Here is a 21,564-nt window from a genome sequence, read left to right as displayed (position 1 = left end):
TATGGCTTCCGGGTGCTCCTAGATGCGTCTTTGGCCCTTCTCCACATTTTCCCACATTTTTCCCCTATTTTCTAGGTCGTGGGGGCTGATGTGTGGGTTGGGTAGCCAGCCTGTGGTACTATATAGGCGGCAGGGGGGGTACCTCAGTCCTCAGGATGAGCGTGCAGTTGAGTAGGGCGCCCCTATAGAGCAGTCCTAGGTTATGATGACAGCCAGCCATATTTTGGGGGGGGGGGAGATCCGTGTTTTTGCAGGCCCCTCCCAAGCTTTTTTGGTGGGCATTTTTTGCGTTTCTCTATGGCAGCTTAGAGGCTTTTCCCCTGGCGTTTTTCTTCTTAGGACAGTAGTAGCCAAGCGATCTCATATGGGGGGTGCTCACAACGGTGGTGCAGTCGATGGAAAACGGAAACTTGATGACACATCGAGGGCATCATCACATGGCAGCGAGGGGCATCTTGTTCACTTAGGATGCTTGGGGTCGTTGGCAATCTCAAGGCCGAGTTAAGAGGTCTCGTGTGCAAGAGCAAATGGGTGTAGCAGTAGTAGTTGTGTGTACCAGGGGTCTATCCATCAAGGGCATGTCACATCAATGGCGGACTTCACTTGTATATGCAGCTTGGTATCAGCATGGAGAGTGTTTTCCCATCTCTCTATCAGGACATGGATAGAGTCGCCAAAGGAGGTGGGCACGAAGATGGCTTTCAAGTTTCTATAGAGAGCATCTTCTCCACCTCACATGAGATGTGTTTGTGATTCGACCCAGCTACATGGATACACATATGTCTCATGGTTTGCGGTGTGCCATTGCTCAGATACACACATCCTCACATCAGCTGGAGATTGAGATTGGTAGATTAAGAGGGATACAAGCAGACAACAGGATATGTCGCTTATGCCAGTAGCCAGCTAGAGCCAGAGACATAGCTACATTACATATGTCATTGCATAGTGTACTATGAGATTCGGGGCCGTTTCTACTGCTTATTCAGAGAGGGTTTCGATCCTTTCTCCAGGGTCATGAGTTATGAGGTTCAAAAATGTCTTGGGCTATATCTACTTGAGTTACACAGATATAGAGACACTTCACTGGGGAGAGCTAGAGAGAGAGTCCCAAAGACAGATTACAGATTTCTTTTCACTAGGTATGGGGCAGTCAGAGGAGCAGCCATCATTGCATAGCTCGGCCCACACTCGTTCGACCACTACCGGCACTCTCATCGACCGAGCATTGGAGCTACGGAGATCTAGATGGCCACGATTGAGGAGAGGGGCTACACAGCATCGACAGAGACTACAACACAGGATTCGAGCCATAGTCTCTCGACATCCAGAGTGCAGATGAGGATGGATTCTAGTAGTAGTAATATTTTTGTTCTAGTCTTTTTGTACCCAGACATGGTATCAGATTCACTATTAACAGATTGGTCTCATAGATCATTTTGGCCTTTTGAAGACGTTAATATAACATTTCATTTCATTTGATTTCTCTCTATCTCTCTCTCTCTCTCATTCTCAAATGTCCTATCTTCGTCTACCTCAGACTTCCTTAGTGATCTCTCATCTCCACAATTGCCTTGTATACGTAGGTGGCATTGTAGGTGTTCTCTAGTGCCACGTGCACATGGCTCTATGTGCCATGTGGACATGCTTCATCGACTTCTAGAGCCAATTTACCAGTTTTGAATCCTCTCGCATAATTGGTTTGTACATGGGTTTTGACAGCTGTTATTACACTATGGTGGGCATTTGTCACGACGTGCAAATAGTTTTAGGCTAGAGGAATCCAATGAGCCACCCCCCACGTCAATCGGTTTCTTGGGTGGGAAGATGTGCGATAGTTTCACCCATAAACTTTATTGAAGTCAATTTTATTTAATAAGTCATTTTAATGATGTATTATTTAACTTTATCTCAGTTTTGCTCCATCCAGATCTTAAGAGATGTATAAGCCCCAAACCTCAGGCTTGGTCTAAATAACGGACGCTATGCACATGTGGCACACGCCACACTCCGCCACATGTTATGCTTCGCAACCAGTTTCCACCGGTTCTCGGTCATTTTTCGTGCCTTTGAAATTTTTCAAAGCAACAAGTGGGGGCCCATGCTTAAACCAATAAGGTGTTTAATCAAGGGGTTTGAACCCAGGTGAGCACGATCAAACACGAATGCTCAACCACTAAGCCAATGTGTGCCGGTGATCAAACGCTCTCTGTGCCACATGTGCATAGTCCATTATTTAGACCCAGCCCTAACCTCACCTATAAAGGGAACCAGAGGCGTAGCGTTTTGGCATTAGCGCAGTTAGCGTCAGAACCTCCAGTGTTTTTACTCCAGATCAGATCCAACATTTTGTTCCAGGTCAGCTCCAACGTTTTTGGGCCAGATCAGCCAACGTTTGTGCAATTCAGCCCTAGCGCTTCCAGATTTAGCAGATCAGCCCTAGCATTTTCAGATTTCAGCCCTTCCCTCGCTGGAACCGGCTCGAATTTGCACCCGCTAGTTTTCCCATTGCAATCCGGTACTTTGACAGCACATTGAGCCTCTCCTCGCCATTCCCTTGCCGCATCGAGTGCTCCCATTGCTGTCCATCATCCGCATCATCTAGATCTGCGTTTAGAGCCCCGCTTTACGTGATAGATCTGTTATGTTTTGTGTGCCAGATCTGCGTTTTTGCAGCCAGCTTTCAGCCCTTCATTCCTCTCACATCAGAGCGCAATTCATCCCTAGATCTATCCCTTGGTGGCCATCACCAATCCCACATCGAGATCGATCCAAAGGTGCATCAAATCAGCCCCAAAGGTGCGTCATCTTGAAGAGTTACCGAGGCGATATTCCCCATTCTAGTCAATAGAGTATGTACATGAGGTATTGCATGTATGTACATTAGAAAGGAACACGTAAGAGAAGCGAGAAAAGTTCAAAATAAGAGCACCGTACGTGAAAGTGTGAAACCCTTGCATGTATGTACATTAGAAAGGAACACGTAAGAGAAGCGAGAAAAGTTCAAAATAAGAGCACCGTACGTGAAAGTGTGAAACCCTTGTATGCAGCAATAACAAAACATGGCTTTGAGTCTTTCCGTTGTTTTCCTATTGAGCACATAGAGGGTAATTTTAGAAACTTTAAAGAGTTTCATAAATCAGCGTGGCCTCGAGAGTCGTTTTGGATGAGAACTTTGCATACCTTTTTCCCTAAAGGTTTCAACTTGGAAGGAAAGTCTTCTTTACGTAAAAATAAGACAAAATACCATAAGAAACCTATGCTTTGGCGAAGGTATCCCAAACCCGAGTTAGTTCTCTCTTCAAGTCAGTCTAAAAGAACTTGATTCCTAAAGGTTCTTGTTCAGATCCACCTTCTATCCTTGAAATCAATCCAGTTGTCTTGCACAACACTATTTTTAGTAGAGTACAAGGTCTCCTTAGGGTTTCAACCTCTAGAATTGAGAGTGATGGCCGCCCTTCTAATCATAGAGTTTTTGTATATAGGGATTTCAAACGGAGATTGATTTACCTATCTAGAGCCATGGAGTTGGGTTCTTTTTCTTATAAATGATTTGAGAGGTATAATATAAGGATCCTATTTAAGCTCTTGTATACCCTTGAGAACTACTCGTATGAAGATTTGGAGCCAAGAGAGTCTCATAGTACTCAACCTCGAGTACTGTTAGGCAAATTTATGAAGTCCAAGTGTTCTAGTCTGAAAAATCCCTTGGTTGGAAAGAAAGATTTGTTGATAACTATCTTTACCTCCCCCGACTTAGACAAGATTGGATTAAGCTGTATTTTGAGATCTCAAGAAGCTTTGGATGCTCTCCGTCCTTGTGTCAGAAAGGTATGGAACCATCCTCTCGTAGCTTTCAAATATGTTAAAACTTTAGGACAAAAAGCTTTCAACTATAGTGACATTGGACGTAATCTTAAAAAGAAAGAAAGGCTAGCAATCTCAAGTATTGATTGCCCTTGTAGTGAAACTGCCTTTTCTTCTTACGTAAATGGAGCTTTGGATCATGTAGTTACTGCCGATTGTTCTATTCTTTCTTCGGATTCCTTGAAAGACCTTTTCTCAAGAGGTACTAAATATAGGCTCCCTTCCTTGAATGACTCTTGCCTTCTCAAAGCCATAGAGAAGGAATTTCTTGTTTTGTAGTAAAGTTTGAGGAGTCTTTAGGAGTTCAAGGTGTTTTCTACCCATTGGAAGTCTGTAGTCCTCAAGAAAGCTTCTTTGAAATTAGCATCTTGCTCTTGGAACGTTTCTTCAAGAAGGAATAGCTTATCTTTTTCTGATCGTGATGCTCTTAGGAAATCTCATCGTAATTTTATAATCTCTTACGTAGATAAGTGCTCTAATACCTTTGTTGTTACGTGCAAAAAGTTCTATTTAGAATGCTTGTTAGGTGAAGTAAACTCTCAGACTTACAATGGTTGTGATCTTTCGATGCAAGAGGTTATCTTGAAACATCAAGATTTTTGTAAGTCTTTTGGTGTAAGGTGCAGTGGAAGTGAATGTTGAACTTTGCTCAAGATGAGTGCTCCGAACTGTGCTCAAGGTTCCTTTTACTTAGGGAAGGGAGAGCCTTTCGTTCTTTATGAGAAAGTGCAAGTGATCACAAACAAAGTGGATAAACACTGTGAATGAAGGTGCTGAGATTGAGAGATAGAGAGAGAAGAATACGACACCAGAAAGTTGTCAAACCCTCCTCCAAGGGTCCCTCTCTCGATAGCGAGAGAGGTCTATGCTATTGATTGCACAATCTGATACAAGGGGCTGATGCAATGAGTCTAAGTGCTGCTATGCCGAGGTCGACAATGCGGACGACGAGGACGAAGCTAAGGCTGAAAACTCAATGCTGTGAGTTGGTTCTTGTCGCACCAAGTTGGGGCTGATCTGTGTGCTTAGTGCCTTGCTGAAGTCGCTGCTTTACTGTCTACAAACGTCTTGCTGTCTTGGAAAACGCTCCTATGAAGGGGCTGAAATCGCTGTGGTGTAATGCTGAAAAACGCTGTTACAATGGTTGTAAAGACGCTGCTATGCAGGGTACAAACCGCTGGTGCTGTTGCCTCTAAAAACGCTGAAGACTCTATGCTGAAAAATGCCAGGTGTACTGCTTAGGGAACGCTGAATTGGCTGCTTGAAAACGCTGGTCTTGAAGTTTTAAAAACGCTATTCTGCTGTCTTTTAAAAACGCTGGATGGTTGGCTGGAAAACGCTGGTGCAGAGGGTTGCAGAAGTGCTGTCTAAGGCTGCTGAAAATCGCCAAGTTATGGGCTGGAAACGCTGGCTATGGTGCTTGAAAACGTTGAAGTGGGGGGCCTTCAAAATGCTGGGCTTTGATGGTTCTTGCTTGAGAAGTTGCCTATTGAGCAAGTGCTCCTGCTGCCTCTTCTGCTGTGGAATGCTAGCGCTAGGTTTGCTTATATGCTCACTTAGTCAAATTGCCCTACCCCGTTCCCAACAAAAGTCACTTAAAAATAATAAGTAAAAAATATCAAAAATAGGGAAAATAGGTTTAATGCACTGGAAAATGATCTTGATGGAATCTGATGGGAATGCTCATGATCATGTTGTGTGCAACCAGAGGATATGCATCTAAATCAAGTGTTTGGACATGCACGGTCTGCGAACAGACTAACAAAAGTGCCATATCACTTCCTATCCTAGAGTGACTTGACTAAACTAAACCCTAGTCATGCTGTAGCTTGTCCACGGACACATAGGTTTGGATGTGTCACGTGACATCCCCTCCTTTTCAAAGTGAGGTACTGGTACCGAATTGTATGGCATCGAGGGAGATCGCCAATAGCATCCGGAATCCTGGAAAGGACTCTTCGCCGGCCCACTCTGATGCGTGGGTCATGCGATACTTGAACTTTATAAAGGTGTGCAATACTTGCTTCTTTGGGCTGTACCGAAAGCGACACAAAGTCATCTGTGGCTCCTTCAATGCTTCCACTTCTTCTATGGACGTAGGTCCACCTTCTTCAAGAATCTCCGGGGGGGAAAATTCTTGAAACCACTTCCAACACAAAAACATGAACATACCCATTCCATGTAAAGTGACGGGGAAAAATCTCGTCTTCTCTAAAGACTATGCATGCAATGTAGATGAACAAATAGACGGAGTGCCAACCCGTTCACCACACCCACGCAAACACGAATCTTGACTTTCTGATCTAAATCAATCAATTGTGGCAAAACACAATGGAAAAGCCGATGCTTGATGCTCAATCCTTCTTGTGCTCTTGGAAATTGTGTCATGCCAAGGAAAAGACATGGAATGTGAATTCCTTGAATGCAAACATTTCATCTTTTCATGAATCATCCGCATACATCTGTGCTCATTCATGAGTGAATCGTGCTCAACGTACACTATGTCATGCCTATGAAAAGGGATCACATAAGGACGGTGATTAAAATACAGGAAAGTGTCACAAATGAAACACTCGAACAATGCGTGCTGACTAATCATTCGTACACATAATACTTCTTGTGGGGGTTCTTTGGACCTCGACTCGATAGCCAAGATCGGTTCTTCGTGATCAAATGAATCTGCAATGAGGTTAGCTTCACTAGAGAAAGTATCAACTAACACATCATCCTTGTGAACAATCACATCATTTTCCTGCAAATCATCATGCTTGTGAGAAATCACATCTTGATCATGCAAATCATCATGCTCATCATTATGCTTATCACCATGCAGGTCATTATCATGCAAATCATGTGTGTCATGCTTTGGAGAAGACGAGACTGAGAGAGTCTCCTTCTCCTGAATCCTTTCAATCTTCGCTTGCACATTAGAAATGAGAGATGAAGAATGAACAACTTGCTCTTCACGAATGATAAGGGGAGAGTCACTTTTGGCATTGAAAATGAACGTATTTTCCGCCCAATCAATGAGAGGGTTATGCTCACGAAACCATCGAATGCCCAAAAATATCACATCCTCAAAGAGGAGAGACTACAAATTTTTTGCGGAAGGACACTTGTTGAACAATGAACAAAACGTCAAGGCACTCTTGCGTGATGAGAGAGTCCATACCGGGAGAGAAGCCAGACACCTCGAAAGGAGATGTCTTGCGAACCTCCAAGCGGGCTCTTTCGACAAGCGAGTCACTAATCAAATCATGCATACTGCCTGGGTCAAACAATATGACAAAACACTGACCATTCACATGACCATAACACTTAATGAGAGACTCATCAATGGGAGGATCAAGAGAGACTTGGGTCACACTTGTGTTCTCATTTATTGCATTGACAGAGGAAGTTGGTTCTTTAGATCACGTGACACATCCAACCCTATGTGTCCGTGGACAAGCTACATCATGACGAGGGTTCAGTTCAGTCAAGTCAGTCTAGAATAGGAAGTGGTTTGGCACTTTTGTGAGTCTGTTCGCAGACCGTGCATGACCAGTTGTTCTTTTCACTCAAGGAAAGAACCACAAGGACCACACTAATTTTTTTGCTTGTTGCGGTCGCACGTAACCCAAGTCCACTTGGGCGTGTCGATTCCTAATCGTGTTTTTGAAGAGTGACAGGAAACCCAAGAAAGAAGAGCTTGTCTAGCCTCCCCTTGTGCCTCTTTTCATTCATTGAGAGCGGACCGTGCACTTAGCGGCCGGCCAATCGACGTGAGGTGGGAAAAAGCAACCTTGGTGTGAGCGCAAGGCCGCCAAGGGGTGTGCCCGCGGAAAAGAGCAGAACTCGGGTGAAGAGAAGATCCTTCTCTAAAACAGATTGCAAGCGAAAGAAGAACCTCAAGAACCTCAAGAACTCAAGACCCCCAAGACCCCAAGAACCGAAGACCCACAAGAACCCAAGTTCCTCCTGAACTTAAGAACCTAGATCACAATGTATGGTCATCACCCGAAGCGGAATGGATACTTCGCATGGAGGTGGTGAGCATAGGAGTGGCGAAGAAGAGTTTTCCCCACCAAGAGGTTTTCCTGACTCTCCCCCTTACCCATCTACGCCACGGATTGTACCAAATCCTATGGAGGCTTTGGTCAAGACAAGGCTTTGGTCAAGACAATGCTGGACATGATCGCATAACAAGAAGCGAATCGTTTGGTAGCCGAAGAAAGACGGGCAGAGCGTGCGGCACAGAGTGAACGATGCATGCAAGAGTTGGTACGACATGTTCTCGCCTCGAAGTCCTAGCCAACCAAAGATGTTGGTAGTTCATCAAGTGGCGCAAGCCGAGATTCGGACTCCAACAACCGAGTCACAGAGAAGATCCAGTTTTGTAAGTATGATGGTAAGATGGATGCTACGGTTATTCATTCTTGGTTGCATCAATTTAATGCTTATTTTGCGACAACTAAGAAGACAGGAAATAGCAAGGTTTTGACGGCAGCTATGTACCTTGCCGGTGATGCCATCAATTGGTACCACACATGGCAAGAGGCACAATTAGCAGAGGAAGCCGACGAATTCACGTCACTTTTCTTCAATTGGGCCGATTTCCAAGACAAGCTCAAGGCGCGGTTTATGCCACCTCATTACCTCGCACGATTGAAGGACAATTGGCGTGGTCTCAAGCAAAATGGTATGCCAGTTATGTCTTTCTCTAATCGTGTTTTGCAGCTCGACACTCAATTACGCAAATCGGATGCGGAGCGCAAGGAGGCATTCATTTATGGATTGGACGAGTATATCAAGTATAATGTCGAGATACTCGATCCAATCGATCTCAACAAGGCGGTAGCGATTGCTCTTGCACAGGAGATGAAGCACAACAAGGGAAAGCCTAAGGAACGCAAGACTTGCACACGTACCTCTCAGACTTCTCAGAACCTTCAAAACGGTAAGAACGGTAACTCTTCTAACCAATCTTCCAATAGTCTCTCAGAAAAGAACTCTTCCAATGAACTTAAGGGTAAAGCTAACACAATTGCTAAACCTACGCTCACTCCAGATGAAATGGTAGCACAAGGAATTTTAGGAGGATACATCGTGTCGGAAGAGCAAAGCACTTATTCTAAGGAAGGTTGTTGTTTTCATTGTCACATTAAGGGTCGTATAAAAAGAACATGTCCAAAGCTTGACTCTAATGAATCTAAAGAATCCACAGAACCCACTTCCTCTGTCAATGCAATAAATGACAACACAAGTATGCCCCAAGTTTCTCATGACCCTTCCATGGATGAGTCTCTCATTAAATGTTATGGTTATATGACAGGGCAGTGTTTTGTCATATTGTTTGACCCAGGCAATATCCATGATGTGATTAGTCCCTCTCTTGTTAAGAGAGACCGCCTAGAGATTAGTCAGAAATCTCCTCTTGAGGTCTCTGGCTTCGCTTTTGGGATGGACTCTCTCATCACGAAAGAGTGCCTTGATGTGTTGTTTACAGTTCAATAAGCTTCTTTTCGTAGAAAATTTTTAGCCTCTTCTCTCTCAGGATGTGATATGATTTTGGGCATTTGATGGTTTCGTGAGCATAACCCTCTCATTGATTGGGCGGAAAATACGTTCACTTTCAATGCCAAAAGTGAGTCTCCCCTTGTGATTCGTGGAGAGCAAGTTGTTCATTCTCCATCTCTCATTTCTAATGTGCAGGCGAAGATTGAAAGGATTCAGGAAGAGGAGACTCTCTCAGTCTCTTCTTCTCCAAAGCATGACACCCCATTGCAGATTCGATCAATCACGAAGAACCGATCTTGGCTCTCGAGTCGAGGTCTAGAGAACCCCCTCGGGAAGAACCCCCTCAGAAAGAACCCACTCAGAAAGAACGCCCTCAGGAAGAACCAATCTTGGCTCTCGAGCCTAGGTCCAAGGAACCCTCACAAGAAGTACTATGTGTTCGCATGATTAGTCAGCATGCATTGTACCAGTGTTTCATTCGTGATCTTTCTTGTATTTTAGTTAGCGTCTTTATGTGATCTCTTTTCCTAGGCATGACATATTGTACGTTGAGCACGATTCACTCATGGATGAGCACGGATGTATGCGGATTTCGCATGGCAAGATGAAATGTTTGCATTCTAGGAAGTGACATTCAATGTCTCTTCCTTGGCATGACACAGTCGTAGAAAGAGCACAAGAAAGTATAAGCACCAAGCATGGGCATTTCCGTTGGGAATTGCCACAGTTGATTGATTTAGATCAAAAAGACAAGATTTGATCTCATTGTTTGCGTGTGTGTGGTGAACGGTTTGGCACTCCGTCTATTTGTTCATCTACATTGCATGTACAGTCTTTGAGGAAGACGAGATTTTTTCCAGTCACTTTACATGGAATGGGTATGTTTATGTTTTTGTGTTGGAAGTGGTTTCAGGAATTTTCAGCCTCGGAGATTCTTGAAGAAGGTAGACTCATAACTCTCGATGAAGTTGAAGCATTGAAGGAGCCACATATGACTTTGTGTTGCTTTCGGTGCAGCCCAAAGAAGCAAGCGTTGCAGACCTTTATGAAGTTCAAGTATCGCACGACCCACACATCAGAATGGGCCGCGACGAGTCCTTTCAAGGATTCCGGATGTTATTGGCGATCTCCCTCGACGCCATACAGTTCGGTACTAGTACCTCACTTTGAAAAGGAGGGAATGTCGCGTGAGACATCCAAACCTATGTGTCCGTGGACAAGCTACAGCATGACCAGGGTTCAGTTCAGTCAAGTCAGTCTAGAATAGGAGGTGATCTGTCACTTTTGTGAGTCTGTTCGCAGACCGTGCATGACCACACACATAGAGTAGATGCATATCCTCCGGTTACACACAACATGATCATCAGCATTACCCTTAAAATCCATCAGGGGAATTTTCCAGTGCATTAAACCTAATTTCCCTATTTTTGACATTTTTCACTTATTTATTAAGTGACTTTTGTTGGAAACTAGGTAGGTCAATTTTGCTAATGAAATATATAAGCAAACCAGAGCTAGCACTTTCTGGCAGAAGAGGCAGCAGGAGCATTGCTCAACAGGCACCTTCACAAGCAAGACTTTTCCCCAAGAACCTGTTGTTTTTACCCCAGACCCCCCCCCGCCCCTAGCGTTTTCAGCCTGGATTCATTGCAGATTTCAGCCCCTGGCCTTGGCGTTTTCAGCAACAAACTCCAGCGCTTATCAGACCTGCACTCAGCGTTTTTCCAGCCCCTGCATTGGCAATTCTGCAGCAGCAATACAGCCAGCAGCATAGCATTTTTCAGCAGCGATTCGACAGTGTTTTCAGCAGCAGCATACCAGCGTTTTGCATCAGCAAATTCAGCGATTGAAGCCTAGCAGATTCATTGTTTTTCATAGACAGCACCCAACGTTTTAGACAGCATGACTACAACGATTCCAGTAGGTAGCAGGAACAATAGCAGATCAGCACCGTCGTCCTCGGCATAGCAGAACTCAGATTCATTGCAGATTTCAGCCCCTTAGCATTCTCAGATTCAGCCCGTCATCGTCGTCGACATCATCGACAAGTCCAAGCATTGTATCAGATTGTGCAATCAATAGCATAGACCACTCTCACCATCGAGAGTGGGGCCCAAGGAGGAGGGTTTTACAATATCCTTGGTGTCGTATTCTCTTCTCTCTCTATCTTTCAGTCTCAGCACCTTCACTCACAGTGTCCATTCACTTTGTTTGTGTCCATTGCACTCTCATTAAAGGAATGGAAGGTTCTTCCTTCCGTAAGTAAAAAGAACCTTGAGCACAGTTCAGAGCACTCATCTTGAGCAAAGTTGAACATTCACTTCAGCTGCACCTTACAGTCAAATTACCCTACCTAGTTCCCAACAAAAGTCACTTAAAAATAATAAGTAAAAAATGTCAAAAATAGGAAAAATAGGTATGCACTAGAAAAGATCCTGATGGAATTTGATGGGAATTCTGATGATCATGCTGTGTGCAACCAAAGGATATGCATCTAATCTAAGTGTCTGGACATGCACGGTTTGCGAACAAACTCACAAAAGTGCTAGATCACTTCCTATCCTAGACTGACTTGACTGAAGTGAACCTTGGTCATGCTGTAGCTTGTCGACGGACACATAGGGTTGGATGTGTCACGTGACATTTGGTGTCAAGTTCTAGCCTAAATTACCTTTTTTATATATTGTTTGGAGTTCCACAAGAACCCCATGAAGCCTAGATTTATAGCCGCTTCTTGCAACACCTCTTTGATCGAGGTTTCCAAATGACTTAGTTATTGTTTCAAAGCCATTTTACCCAGCGTAAATGAATTGGGAAAAATCTGCTGAAGAAAGCAGACGTACCTACTGATTCAAGTTGGATTTTAAACGATTCAGTAGGTGTGATTCTTGTTATAAAGTTTTTGAACTCTTCAAGAAGCCTTAAGGAGAAATCTTCTTCTTAACGTCTCCAAACTTTTGACTTTACAACACTATATACGAAGCTAAATTTGGAGGACCTGAAATTCAGAGTCAAGTCTCTTATTTCAAAAGTTTTTGCGTACAAGCTTGAGAAGGATAGGTACAAGGCATTGTTAGTAGAAAAGTCAGCTTTGAACTTTGACTTCTTATGGTTAAAAAGTAAGAATGTAGATGTAGACAAAGGAAGAAAGAGATTCACGAGGATTGTAGATGACATTGACATCATATCTTGTTTTCTTTTGGACAATTTATATATAACCATCGATGACTCTCTTTTCAAGCAAACAATTGGTATCCCTATGGGCACCAATTGTGCTGTTTTCTTGCTAATTTCTATCTTTTTACTCATGAGTTTGATTTTATGGAGCATCTTGTCCTTGCTAACACTGGCCCAATATTTTTGCACAAGTTATGCAATGTAAGACGCTTTGTAGATGATCTAAATGTTCTCGACGTTTCTTCTTTTCAAGATTTTATGTACTTGAATTCGAGTTCTGTAGGTGGAGGAATTTATCCTAAGGAGTTCTGTGAACTTAACTGGACCACAAATAGTGATTGTTGTACTTTTCTAGACCTTCGGGCGAGGGGGCTTCTAAAGAGTCCCTCTGGGGCGGAGCATGAGCCTCCATTTGTGTCTACTACTGTGAGTGGGGTGAATGACAAGAACTAAACGATTTCCGAGGAGCTTCGACTGTGAAGGACAGGCCCTCAAGGTCAAGGCGCAAGGAGAAGCCGACGGCTGGCCTCTGCAAGAGTCTATACAGCGACAGTAGATAGTCTATACAACGACAATACAACCATACTGCTGATGTATGAGATTGTGGGAAATTTTGGGATGTATGCTATTGTGGGAAAATGCTTATGGAAGTGCAGTGCTGTGATGTGATGTATCAGAGAGACATGTTTTGATGTCTGCTTCTTGTATGCTTTTGTAAGAATTTATCTCTGCTTGTGATCATCAGGCTTGTGCTCATCGGTAGACACCACACCAAATATGGAGACTACAGAGACTCACTATGGCTGGAAAAAGCAAGTAGGTGTGTAAAAGGAACTTGCACTGCACACGCTAGGTCTTACAGCGTTGGCAGACGCAGATTTACCGGATAATGTCCTTGTGGATATGGCCCATAAAGCTCTCAAGCTTTTCCCTAAGGTACGCGGTCACACACTCACAGCTACACGCATTGGTCATGCCTTGGGGATGACAAGCTTTCCCTCCGTAATACCAGCCAATAGGACTTACTCCCAACTTTCCAAAGATGCGACCATACAGGCCTGTCAGGATCTACTAAGTACTGATCACCTAGACTATGCAAGGAATAAAAAGCTTTTGGCTATATTTAAGTATTACTTCCTGTCAGACATGCCAAAGTTAGTAAGGAAAGATGCGATGTACCTACACTGTTCTCTCACTGGGACGGCCTCTATTGTCTCATCCACACTATTCTGTGTGGTTTCCATCAGATTCTTTACACATCTTTACCGTCCCGGGCGAAGAGGTTTCGAGCACAGGTGCATTCGGTACAGTCTAGCTCTTTCAGTGCTTTGCAGCTCCTATGTTGGCTTGGGTTAATAACATACATGTAAGCTCAGTGGATGTGGATGCACAGATGCAGAGTAGCTCTCCAAAGCAAAGAGAAATCTATTGCCCATACATCAAGTTTACCTGAGAAGAAGAAGAAGAAGAGGGCTCGAGTGGTGAAGGACACAATAGAATCTCTAACCTCACTACCAGTATCTGAAAGCCAGCAACTTTGGGTGAAACATCCCGTACCGCGTCCCTCGTATACTCCCGCTACTGTTCTGGGGTTTGCTCGGGTGTTTCGGATCACACTATGCAGGTTTCAGCTGTGGCTTCTACAATGTGTGTCCCTCTCCCTCTCCCTACTTCTGCCATTTTCACTTCTACCACATTGACTAGCTCCAGTATCCCGCTTGCAGATGCTTCTTCTCCTATACCTATGCCTGTTACAGAAACTCCACCACCAGTATCTGCTCCATTAGAGAGGCATGCTCCCAGTCCACCACCAGCAGTGCCACTTGCCAGTCCTCTCCCACTTGACAATGTTGTGGGATCTTCCACAGTTTCGGACTCTACATTACTTTTTCGCCTATCTGAGGATATATTGTAGGAGTCCAGGCAGGCCATTGCTACCATTGGACTTGGGGCAGAGCGGCTGGCAGCTACACACCAGCGTCACTCAGCTATTTACGCAGCTATGGAGGGATATCTACGAGTCACTGCTACTATTTTCGCACTATAACAGGCCTTGAAGTTAAAGTCCCAAATGATTAATGACCTTCAAGCTCAGGTACAAGGATTTAGAGAAATGATTCTACATGAAAATAGGGCTACCCAGCCACTGATGATAGGCGTGGAGTATGGATGGGTTGGATCAGGTACACCAATGCAGACTGCAGCAACATGTCCTTCTCAGTAATTTATGGGACTCTACACACAGCCTCCAATGCAGTACTACAATCAACAGTATCCTCAAGGGTTTCAATCGTCGCCATTGCCTCATATGCAGAACGTTCCTTGCTGCTGATGAGCGCGCAGCGGTGTGTGCAAGTGATAGAGCACACGAAGATGTGCAGGCCTTCGCGTGCTCTATCACTTGCACACACCGCCGTGCGCTCATCAGCTGGTATCAGAGCCCAATTAGGGTTTGCTCCCAAACCTGCAAACGTTGATTTTCAGCCAAGAAAGTCAACTTTCACGCGAGATTTTGCAATTTCATCGCCAAAGGACTCGTCCCCGGACATTAGAGAGCTCCTGGCAAGTGAAATTGACCTATAACAGGCTGAAATTAGGTCAAAATCAGCAAATTACAGGTTATGACAGCAAAATACAGGTTTTGCAAATGATGTATTAAGGTGTGGGAACACTTTTGCTAAGTCCCCGCTACCCGAAAACATTGAAATTGCCGAAAAACAGGTCCTAAAACAGGTGTTTTCAGCAAATTTCAGATTTACGCAGGTTTTTGCAAGTGTTTTTTATGATGCGACTAGATTGGGGAAAGTGCAAATTGATGCAATCTACGCACGTTTGACAAATTTTGGCTATGTATGACCATTTGTGGCTCAATTTCATGCAATTTTGATGCTACAAATTGGGGCTTTTGCTCTTACATGCTTCTAAAGGCTATGTATTAGCCTTATCTATATTTTGAGAGGCTAAAAACAACTAAATTTGTTGTTTTCGAGCACAAATTCGCTCGCTGAAATTTCCTGCGCATAAATTTCAGAAAGTGATTTTTGTGCCCAAATCGACCTATTTTGCCCCAAACTGCTCTTGTGACCATTTGGAGCTGTAGTGCACATCTCTGTGAGACTATACTCCGGTTTTTGTGCATTTTGCCCAAAAATTCAGCGTATTAGCTCTCTTATTCGTGCAACTATGGCCTTATCTTCTTTGGATGTGAAGAATCTCTTTGAGATTAGGAGGTTCGATGGAACAGGCTTCGACCTTTTGGAAAGACAGGATTCAGGGAATTCTATTTCTTAAGGATTGTGAAGGAGCACTTGAATAGGTAAAGCCACAGAATATGACGGATGAAGCATGGGTTAGCTTGAACAGGAAGGCTGTTACATACATTAAAATGGCCATGACCGATGAGACAGTCATTGATGTGAAAGGTCTCACAAGTGCTTTTGATGTGTGGGAGAAGTTCAAGGGAATGTATGAGAATACAACGCCTGTCAACCAAGTGCATTTGATGCGAAAACTTGTTGGCATGTAACTAGATGAGTCCAAGAGCGCTACAGAGCACTTGTCGTTGTTCGCAGGTACTTTGTCGCAGTTACAGGATTCAGGCTTGGCTCCTTTCGATGATAAGCTGAAAGCTATCTTCTTGCTTACGACCTTACCCGAGTCATGGGAAACATTGGTGGTTTCATTGTCGAATAACCCCAATTTGACCTTTGATGGTGTTAGGGGTTCTATCTTGAATGAGGAAATCATGAGGAAAGCAAGTGGAGAGGGAGACAGCTCTGCCAACATGGTTAGAGGCAGGACAGAAAAGAAGAATGCCTATGCACAAAGGAGTAAGAGTAAGAGTAAGGAAAGGGGAAATGCCAGCAAAGGCAAGGGTGATGTGACTTGCTATCAGTGTGGCAGGAAAGGTCACAAGAAACCCGATTGCAGGTACTACAAAGCCGAGTTAGAACGGAAAAAGAATGGTGGAGACAAAAAGAAAGAGAAGAAGGAAGTCAAGACAAATGCACTGGATAGCTCAAAGGACAAAGAGAAGGCTAATGTGGCTTCTAGTGTTGTGATTGAGGAGCTGTCAGATGTAGAGGATATCTTGTGTGCCACTTTGTCATACGATGATGCTTATGACTATGTTGCCTCTCTTTATGTTCATTCACAGGACATGCAGATCACCAAGAGTGATCTTATTGATGCTTTGTTGACTGTCAATGATGCATTATCCCAGACTTGGATTGTTGATTCCAGTGCTTCATTTCATGTGACTCCTATCAAGGAGTGTTTCTCTACTTTTGATGTAGGCAAGTGTGGCCATGTATACCTTGGAAACAATCATGCATGTTCCATTGAGGGTATTGGCACTGTGTATCTCTCCATAGATGACACAAATGAGCTTGTCTTGCATGATGTTAGATATGTGCCGGGAATCAAGAAGAGTCTGCTTTCTGTTGGTCAGATGGATATGCATGGTTACAACATCTTGTTTGAGAGAGGATCATGGAAAATGACTAAAGGCTCAAGGCTGATTGTAAAGGGCACAAAGAAAGGGACACTTTACTGCAAAGGCAGTGTTGGGCAAGTTTATTGCATTGGCTGAAATTAACTCTCACATGGAGTTGTGGCACAAGAGGCTTGGCCATATGAGCCAAAAGGGCCTTTCTAAGCTTTGTACTTTGAACAAGCTTGATGCTAAAGGCACAAAGCTTGACTTTTGTAATGAATGTCAATATGGCAAGAAAGTAAAGCGTTCTTATTACTCTGGTGTCTCTCGTAAATCTTGTGTGCTTGATCTTGTACATATTTTGATGTATGTAGCATGCCTACTAAGTCTATGGCAGATGCATGCTATTTTGTCTCCTTTGTTGATGATCATTCTAGAAAAATTTGGGTTTATTTGCTTAAATCTAAGGATGAAGCCTTTGCTGCGTTTAAGAGATTTCATGCATTTGTGACCACCCAAAGAGGTAGAAAGCTAAAATGCTTGCGTACGGAAAATGGAGGGGAGTTCACAAGTGCTGAATTTAACAAATTTTGTGAAAATTTGGGCATTAAGAGGGAGCTTATTGTGCCATACAGCCCCTCTTCTAATGATGTGGGTGAAAGATTCAATAGGACACTTTGTGAAAGGGTGAGATGCATGCTGTCCACAGCTAATCTCTCTCATGGATTTTGGGGAGAAGCTTTGAAAATTGCAGTGTATATATACAATCGATCCCCTCACATGTCTCTGAAAGGTGACATCCCTGAAGAGGTTTGGTCTGGCAAGCCTGCTTCATATGATCACTTACGCATTTTTGGTTGCGAGGCTTTTGTGCATGTCAGACCCGAGTTGAGGAGTAGACTAGATCCATTAAAGGCCTTTTCATGGGATATGGTGAAGAAGGCGAAATGGGTTACAGGATTTGGTTACCTCAGCTCAAAAGGGTTGTACGCAGCCGGGATGTTGTTTTTAATGAGGCAAGGCTGCTTCAAAACAATTGTGCCTCAAAGCATGACCATAAAAGGGTGAAATTTCAGCATGACCAGTCGCCTGTTAGGCCTATTTTTGACCCTCAGGATGCACCACATATGGCTAAAAATGTAGATGATTCTGTGGTGTTTGAGCTAGATGATGTTGGACAGCAAATTCAGGCTCCTGAAGGGCATTTGCAGCCACGAAACAATGCTGAAAATGATGTACAACAGCCCATTGTTGATGATTTTATTATGACACCTGATGTAGACCCATTACCAAATAATGTGGATCATTGGGTGCGGCGGTCTACTCGTCCAAGATGGACTGTGAGTAGATATGATCCCTCTTTGCATTACCTTATGTTGACAGATGAGGGAGAGCCTCTTACGTAAAAAGAGGCAAAGACATGTGAGTCAAGCAGTAAGTGGGAGCTTGCAATGCAAGAGGAAATGAAATCCTTGTATGCAAATGATACTTGGGATCTTGTGCCATTGCCTAAAGGGAGAAAGGCTCTTCCTAACAAATGGGTATACAAGATTAAGATTGTGGATGAAAAACCCAAGTACAAGGCAAGATTGGTTGCAAAAGGATATGCACAGAAAGAAGGAATGATTTTCAAGAAATCTTTTCTCTCGTTGTAAAGCTTACAACTTTACGTGTCCTTTTTGCTCTCGTTGCGGTGCTTGATTTGGAATTGAATCAAATGGATGTAAAGACAACGTTTTTGCATGGTGAGATTGAAGAGGACATATATATGAAACAACCTGAAGGTTTTGTAGTTCCTACACGTGAGGAACTTGTATGCAAACTGAAAAGGGCTCTGTATGGTTTGAGACAATCATCATGGCAGTGGTATAAGAAGTTTGACACTTTTATGCTGTTTCAAGGCTTTAAACGCAGCCATGCAGATCATTGTTTGTATACGAAAAGGGATGAAGATGGTAGTCCCATCATACTTGTTCTCTATGTTGATGATATGTTGCTTGCCAGGAAACATAAGACTAGTCTTGATACTCTGAAACGTTAGCTAAATTCAACATTTGCTATGGAGGATTTGGGTGATGCAGAGCATATTTTGGGCATGCGTATTAAAAGAGATAGAAAGCTGAAATTGCTGTTTTTATCTCAAGAAAGGTACATTGCAACTGCGACGGTGTTGCTGGTGCACACTGCCATTACTTGACGTTCTGGTGCACTATAGGACAGGTGCTACCCTCTGCCCTGCAGCAGCAGGTGGCTGCTCCCTTCACAGGCGGCCCAGCTATTGACAACAGAGCCCACCAACAACAGGGTTCCACAATTGATTTGATGGCTCCACCTCCAGAGACTGATACTTCGGGTGCTGTGGCGACTAATCTTTCTCTTGGGTGATTGCGTGATAGTCTTTTTACCATGGCAGTGCAGTAGTGGTTTATTTTGCAGTCTTACGATCTTTTAGCAGTTTCAGTTGTTTCTCTCACCGAGACGGTGAGTGGTTTTGTGGCAGGCAACTTGTAGCAGGGCTACAGTGTCATTGGCATGGACAGGCAGTTAGTCATAGTTGGACAGGTTTCACACTGGACGGACTCTCTTACCGGGTCGGGGTGACACATGGCAGGGATACGGGTGGTGGTCCAGTTGACACCGTGGCCAGCGCACCAACACCACAGTTCAGAGATAGGCTTAGCTGGATTAGATATTGATGAGCCGTTGGTAGCTCTTTATGGTTGTATATATCTGTTTGTTTAGGTTTTATAGATTATCTACTTTTGTGTGGTCAGTCATCTAGAGTCTCTCATCAGAGTTGTACACATCACGTCTACACTATCCCTGCACAGTTGAGCCTCGACACCCCCACTATACCTATGAGATCTGGGCTGCTAAGTGTGCTGCCATGCCAGAGTCTGTATCGGTTTCTTTGAGTTTGTCGATGTTTGTGCTGTTCATGATCTGCTGAGTCACTACTGTTTTGTTGTTTTGTTGTTCTTGGTGTGTTGTTCTTTGTCTTCTGTGTTTTCATTCTATGGAGTGAGATATCACGCACATTGCACTGAGGAGCACCCACTACAGAGGGCACACATTATCTCCGCTACACCCACAAACTAAAAAATTTGGAGGTGAAGGTGAAGATTCACAGGCCATAAAAACAGGGCGCCGAAGGCCTGTTGAACCAGTCCAAAGCTTGATTGATTGCATCCAATCTTCTCGCCCAAGGCCTCTGCCATTACAGTAGAGAACAACCTCACAAGCTCGTGAAAAGGGCGTAGTAACAATCATGATTGATAAATATATTTTGTTGTAGTTCTTGAAGGTTTTGAAATTTTGTTCGAGAGGAGACTTAGAGGAAGATGTTTTGGAAGCTACAGATGTTGATAATAGATATGTCATGGCAAAGAAATCTTGGGATTATTTGAAAATTGTTTTGCAGACATGTAACCAGCATGCTGATTGTGTATATTGCTGTGTAGGCATTCAGATCTCGAAGGGAGTCGCACCCTGAAATTGTACAACAAGTGCTCGCTTTGCTTACACACAATGGTTCCATTAAAAATTTTGACATCTTGGGATTCTTACAACCGTTTTTTAACTATGTACTGCTGCAACCTTTGGTACATATTTCAAATCTTGTAGCTGCTCGAGATCTTTACTTTGGCTTGGCATCTCTGATCTCGCTCAACTTTCTGGTGGGATCTTCATTGACAAAAGTATTATTGCACTATGTTTATCACTTGACGTCTCATTCAACAGAGGTATGTTAATGACCCCTTCATTGTTGTGGACTTCCATTGTTTTACCTTCATTGATTGAAGCAATTGGCACACAGTACTGTTGTTGATTGATTGTGGTGGTAAGCCTCATAAAGCGCACGAAAGTCCAGTATATGTTTGTTTAAGGAAGGTTGATCATTTGCTTCGACCGGGGAACATTCTGGTGTCAGCTGCTAAGGGACTGTAATAGATACATAGTGCTCAGTCTGTTTTCTGAACAGGCTCACTTCACTTAGATGTGCACTAAAGCAGAAATGCAACCCCGAATGTATGCTGGGGAAAATTTCCTTTCTGCATAAAATACTTAACACTGCAGGGCAGAGCTTTACGTGTATAGCTTACAGATTAAGAGAAGTCCTGACTGATTGTCATAGATTAAAACATTTGCAGATGTTTCTTTGCATACATTTGCGAATGTACGGTAAATTTGAAGTATGCTTTAGCTGAACATTTTTGGTTTTTGGAAAAAGTAAAAACTTTCACTTCACTTTACCACCCTTGTATCAAATATTCAGTGCTAAGTTGTAAGTTTCAACTTTCATATAAGTTGTCAACTATAAGATCTCATAATCTCAGTACTGTTTGAACTTTGAATGGTTTGGTTGAAATTACTCAACCTGGCTCTCCTTATTGTTTGTTCCAATGTGTACTTTTACTGTGGATGTTTGAAAATTGCAAAATGTTCAAGGCCATTTTTAGGCGAAACCTCCAGAACTTTATTGAAGTTTTCTGAATTAGTGGTTTGATTATAAGAATATTAATGGTCAAAGTTCTCATAAGTTCCTGCACAGATAGTGGATCCTTTCTTTAGACTCCCTACTGACA

General features: G+C 43.4%; 1 protein-coding gene across 2 annotated transcripts in view; it reads left to right on the top strand.

Moving 5' to 3' along the window:
• Nucleotides 1–21,564, top strand: part of RST1 (ARM repeat superfamily protein) — a 146,657-nt gene that overhangs the window by 2,584 nt on the left and 122,509 nt on the right. For both annotated transcript variants that reach the window (XM_086493297.1, XM_086493298.1), the window contains exon 2: nt 20,440–20,721. In XM_086493297.1, the coding sequence (XP_086349423.1) occupies nt 20,440–20,721 (282 nt within the window). The remainder of the gene's footprint in view (nt 1–20,439; nt 20,722–21,564) is intronic.

This window comes from Adiantum capillus-veneris, chromosome 21 (genome assembly GCF_014529385.1).
Source record: "Adiantum capillus-veneris isolate H3 chromosome 21, ASM1452938v2, whole genome shotgun sequence".
NCBI classification, from domain to species: domain Eukaryota; kingdom Viridiplantae; phylum Streptophyta; class Polypodiopsida; order Polypodiales; family Pteridaceae; genus Adiantum; species Adiantum capillus-veneris.
This window is presented reverse-complemented; position numbering and strand designations above follow the sequence as displayed.